The sequence below is a fragment of the Piliocolobus tephrosceles genome, chromosome 10, assembly GCF_002776525.5.
Source record: "Piliocolobus tephrosceles isolate RC106 chromosome 10, ASM277652v3, whole genome shotgun sequence".
In the NCBI taxonomy this organism is placed as follows: domain Eukaryota; kingdom Metazoa; phylum Chordata; class Mammalia; order Primates; family Cercopithecidae; genus Piliocolobus; species Piliocolobus tephrosceles.
In genome coordinates, this window is record NC_045443.1 from 8,023,423 (window position 1) to 8,028,858 (window position 5,436).

The 5,436-nt window shown below is 48.8% G+C and overlaps 1 protein-coding gene across 1 annotated transcript in view; it reads right to left on the reverse strand.

Moving 5' to 3' along the window:
- CLEC4C (C-type lectin domain family 4 member C) overlaps nt 1-5,436 on the reverse strand; it is a 19,675-nt gene that overhangs the window by 1,621 nt on the left and 12,618 nt on the right. The window contains exon 5 of the mRNA XM_026450723.1: nt 395-510. Coding sequence (XP_026306508.1) covers nt 395-510 — 116 coding nt within the window. The remainder of the gene's footprint in view (nt 1-394; nt 511-5,436) is intronic.

The following is a 5,436-nucleotide window of genomic DNA, read 5'->3' on the forward strand; positions in this document are numbered from 1 at the left end:
TGTTTTTTTTTTTTTTTTTTTTTTTTTTTTTGAGACGGAGTCTCACTCTGTCACCCAGGCTGGAGTGCTGTGGCCGGATCTCAGCTCACTGCAAGCTCCACCTCCCGGGTTCATGCCATTCTCCTGCCTCAGCCTCCCGAGTAGCTGGGACTACAGGCGCTGCCACCTCGCCTGGCTAGTTTTTTGTAGTTTTTAGTAGAGACGGGGTTTCACCGTGTTAGCCAGGATGGTCTCGATCTCCTGACCTCGTGATCCGCCGGTCTCGGCCTCCCAAAGTGCTGGGATTACAGGCTTGAGCCACCGCACCCGGCCGAGAGTCTTATCTAAAAAAAAAAGAAAAAAGAAAAAAAAAAGCACAACCCTTGATGTCAAATAGACCTAGTTCTATACTCACGTGACATTTTTATCGTATGGTGTCTGATCAACCCATTGCCAATGTCGCCAACCCTCTGGATCTGACAGCCCCAGAAAATAAGCAGAATTTGTTTTCAGATTCTGAATGATGAAATCCTGAGGGAAGAAAACGGAAGAGTCATAGTTGATAGAGCAGGAGCACCCTCATCTCAGACAAACACCGCCATTTTAAGTTCCAGTTCCCTTTCTTGCCTCATGCATTTCAAGGAAATCACTTCTCTTCTGACTACAAGCAGACAGAAAGAGCAGACAGTAAAACACAGATAAGACAGCTCAGGCACAGAGGGAGGTGGGGGGAAAGTCTCTTGGGTAACTGCCAAGCTTCCTTCTCATACAATGGGCCCCAGTAAAACAGTGGGCCTTAATAAGCACATTCCTTTCCCTTTGGGTGCACTAAGATAGGAAAGCTAAAAGCAGACTTGGGGGGATATGCCTGCAGCTGCAGAAAGATGTATGGGAACAGACACAACTCTTTCTCCCAGATAAGCACAACAAAGAGACACAGAAGCAGTCCCCCAAGCCTCTGATTAACTCTCCCACCCTGAATCCTTAAAAACTCTTAGTCTGTCTGGGCCGGGCCCAGTGGCTCATGCGTGTAATCCCAGCATTTTGGGAGGCCTAGGCGGGCGGCCTACATCAGGAGGTCAGGAGATGTAGACCATCCTGGCTAACACTGTGAAACATTGTCTCTGCTAAAAAAAAAAAAAGAAAAAAAAAAAATTGTGCGGTGGCAGGCGCCTGTAGTCCCAGCTCTTTGGGAGGCTGAGGCAGGAGAATAGCATGAACCCGGGAGGTGGAGCTTGCAGTGAGCGGAGATCTGGTCACTGCTGTCCAGCCTGGGCGACAGAGTGAGACTCTGCCTCAGAAAAAAAAAAAAACAACAAAACTCTTAGTCTGTAAGAGAGTGTGCCCTTGACCAAACTCAGCCAGAGGCTCCTCTCAGGTTTATTTTCTCTAAAATAAACCTGTCTTGACTGGCAGGCCGCCTTTCATATTTCTTTCCCCTTTCTTTAATTCTTACAATAGCCTTTGGGGGGACTCAAGTTGAACAAAGTTCTTATGGCCATAGGAAGAAAAGAAGAAAAGGAGACGAGGGCCCCTGCCCAGGAGCAGAGGCCTCTGGCTGAGCAGGGCTGGATCAAAGACATCACTTGTGGGCATGATGTTTGGAACGTACAGGAGCATGCTCTAGCCGTGGCCATCATAAATCCTCATGTCACACTTGCTTTCCTATTTCTTTCCTAAGTGACGGCATTCTTCAAGGCTCTGCATATTGTGAGGAAATTTCTCCCTCGCTCCTAATATAGTCTTGTAAAGGGAGTTGAATTAGTATATCTTTAGGTTTCTCTCTGCCCCCCACCCCCTATTTATTTATTTATTTGTTTTTTTGAGACAAGGTCTTACTGTCACCCAGGCTGGAGTGAAGTGGCGTGATCTCAGCTCACTGAAGCCTCAACCTTTCAGACTCAAGCAATCCTCCTACCTCAGCCTCCTGTAGCTGGGATTACAGGCATCCACCACCATGGCCCGCTAAGTTTTGTATTTTTAGTAGAGACAGGGTTTCGGCCATGTTGCCTAGGCTGGTCTCGAAGTCCTGGGCTAAAGCCATCCTCCTGCCTTGGCCTCCCAAACTGCTGGGATTACAGGCTTGATCCACCACACCCAGCCAGGAAAGGGTATTTTTAATTTTATTTTTGAGACACAGTCTCATTCTGTTGCCCACATTGAAGTGCAGTGATGCAAACTCAGCTCACTGCAACCTCCACCTCCTAGGTTCAAATTATTCTAATGCCTCAGCCCCCCGAGTGGCTGGGATTACAGGTGCCCACCACCACACCTGGCTGATCTTTGTATTTTTAGTAGAGGCAGGGTTTTGTCATGTTGGCCAGGCTTGTCTTGGCCTCATGTGATCCGCCAGGCTCAGCCTCCCAAAGTGCTGGGATTACAGGCGTGAGGCACCGAACCCAGCCCCATATCAATTCTTGATTGTCAGTTCTTGCAATTTAATTTTTTTCACAAGTCCTCATAATATTTCTTCTCTGTGAGGCAATTAATTGTTTCTAAGTATTTCTATATAACTGCATGTTATATAAATGGTTGATGGCCAGGCGCGGTGGCTCAAGCCTGTAATCCCAGCACTTTGGGGGGCCGAGACGGGCGGATCACGAGGTCAGGAGATCGAGGCCATCCTGGCTAACACACGGTGAAACCCCGTCTCTAGTAAAAAAATACAAAAAACTAGCCGGGCGAGGTGGCGGCGCCTGCAGTCCCAGCTACTCTGGAGGCTGAGGCAGGAGAATGGCGTGATCCCGGGAGGCGGAGCTTGCAGTGAGCTGAGATCCGGCCACAGTACTCCAGCCCGGGCGACAGAGTGAGACTCCACCTCAACAACAACAACAAAAATGGTTGATAACAATGCTGGTATCAACACTGAATGTAGTGGGACTTCTACTTTACTTTCAATAATGGTGGACTAAGTAATTTGGACCAAACTTCTTGGCAAAATCAACTACATAAGCTGGATGAAACACGAAAAACTTTAATGTCTCAAAAGGTCACAAAATAAGGCCGGGCGCGGTGGCTCAAGCCTGTAATCCCAGCACTTTGGGAGGCCGAGACGGGCGGATCACGAGGTCAGGAGATCGAGACCATCCTGGCTAACACGGTGAAACCCCGTCTCTACTAAAAAATACAAAAAACTAGCCGGGCGAGGTGGCGGGCGCCTGTAGTCCCAGCTACTCGGGAGGCTGAGGCAGGAGAATGGCGGGAACCCGGGAGGCGGAGCTTGCAGTGAGCTGAGATCCGGCCACTGCACTCCAGCCTGGGCTACAGAGCAAGACTCCGTCTCAAAAAAAAAAAAAAAAAAGGTCACAAAATAGTAAAAATTACCAGGTCAAGAACCCAGAGAGAATGAAAAGCAAGAAAGATGTGCCTGGAAATCATGGCCCCTTTTCTCTCTAGGGAAAGTTTGCTGATCCAGAAAAGGCAGTAGAAGGGCTGAACAGCACATTCCTCCCCCGCCCCTGCAACCTCAGGATGCTAAAGTTTAAAAATGTATCTAAAAGTTTTGTGTTGTGGTGGTTTATGCCTGTAATCCCAGTACTTTGGAAAGCTAAGGTGGGAAGATCGCTGAGGCCAGAAATTTGAGACCAGCCTGGGCAATATAGTGAGACTTCATCTCTACCAAAAAATAATTAGGCCAGGCGCGGTGGCTCACACCTGTAATCCCAGCACTTTGGGAGGCTGAGGCAGGTGGATCACCTACAGTCAGGAGTTTGAGACCATGGGGAAATCCAGTGTCTACTAAAAATACAAAAATTAGGCAGACGAGGTGGTGGGAGCCTATAATCCCAGCTACTTGGGAGGCTGTCGCAGGAGAATCGCTTGAATCCAGGAGGCGGGGGTTGCAGAGAGCCAAGATTGTGCCACTGCAGTCCAGCCTGGGCGACAGAGAAAGACTCCGTCTCAAAAGAAAAAAAATAGGCCGGGCGCGGTGGCTCAAGCCTGTAATCCCAGCACTTTGGGAGGCCGAGACGGGCGGATCACGAGGTCAGGAGATCGAGACCATCCTGACTAACACGGTGAAACCCCGTCTCTACTAAAAATACAAAAAAATTAGCTGGGCGAGGTGGCCGGCGCCTGTGGTCCCAGCTACTCGGGAGGCTGAGGCAGGAGAATGGCGTGAACCGGGGAGGCAGAAGTTGCAGTGAGCTGAGATCCGGCCACTGCACTCCAGTCTGGGCGACAGAGAAAGACTCTGTCTCAAAAAAAAAAAGAAAAAAAAAAAATAATATCTGGGCTGGGCACAGTGGCTCACACCTATAATCCCAGCACTTTGGGAGGCCGAGGCAGGTGGATCACTTGAGGCCAGGAGTTCGAGACCAGCCTGGACAACATGGTGAAACCCTGTCACTACTAAAAATAGTTAGCCAGGCGTAGTGGTGCATGTCTATAATCCCAACTACTCGAGTGGCTGAGGCATGAGAATCACCCGAACCTGGGAAGTAGAAGCTGCAGTGAGCCGAGCTCATGCCGTTGCACTCCAGCATGGGCGACACAATGAGTCTCTGTGTCCAAAAAATACAAACCCACCCCTGCACAAAAATAAAAAACAACTTTGCATGCACACTCCAAATGCTTCAGGTCACTTTTTTTCTTCTTTTTTTGACAGAGTTTTACTCTGTCACCCAGGCTGGAGTGCAGTGGCACGATCTCGGGTCACTGCAACCTCCGCCTCCCGGGTTCAAGTGATTCTCCTGCCTCAGCCTCCTGAGTAGCTGGGATAACAGGCATGCACCATCACGACTGGCTACTTTTTGTATTTTTAGTAGAGGAGGGGGTTTCAGCATGTTGGCCAGGCTGGTCTCAGGCTCGTGACCTCAGGTGATCTGCCTGCCTAGGCCTCTTAAAGTGCTGGGATTACAGGCGTGAGCCATGATGTCCAGCCACAGGTCACTTTAAAATTAAGATAATAATAATAGTAGTAGTTAAAATTAGTTATTGTTTACTATATGCCAAATATTACACCATGAGTTTGCACAAGTTACTTCATTTAAATCTTACGACTACTACTGTGAAGAGGATAGTGTTGCTGTCTCCATTTTACTAAGTCTCAGGAAACACAGATTTAGAAAGATAAAGTTGTCAAAGGTCACACAACTAATAAATAACAGAGTTCTAACTCTAGAGCCAGTATTCTTAAGCAGTACATGTTCTGTGTTACAAGAAAGATAGGCCGGGCGCGGTGGCTCAAGCCTGCAATCCCAGCACTTTGGGAGGCCAAGACGGGCGGATCACGAGGTCAGGAGATCGAGACCATCCTGGCTAACACGGTGAAACCCCGTCTCTACTAAAAATACAAAAAACTAGCCGGGCGAGGTGGCGGGCGCCTGTAGTCCCAGCTACTCGGGAGGCTGAGGCAGGAGAATGGCGTAAACCCAGGAGCTGAGATCCGGCCATTGCACTCCAGTCCGGGCGACAGAGCAAGACTCTGCCTCAAAAAAAAAAAAAAAAAAAAAAAAA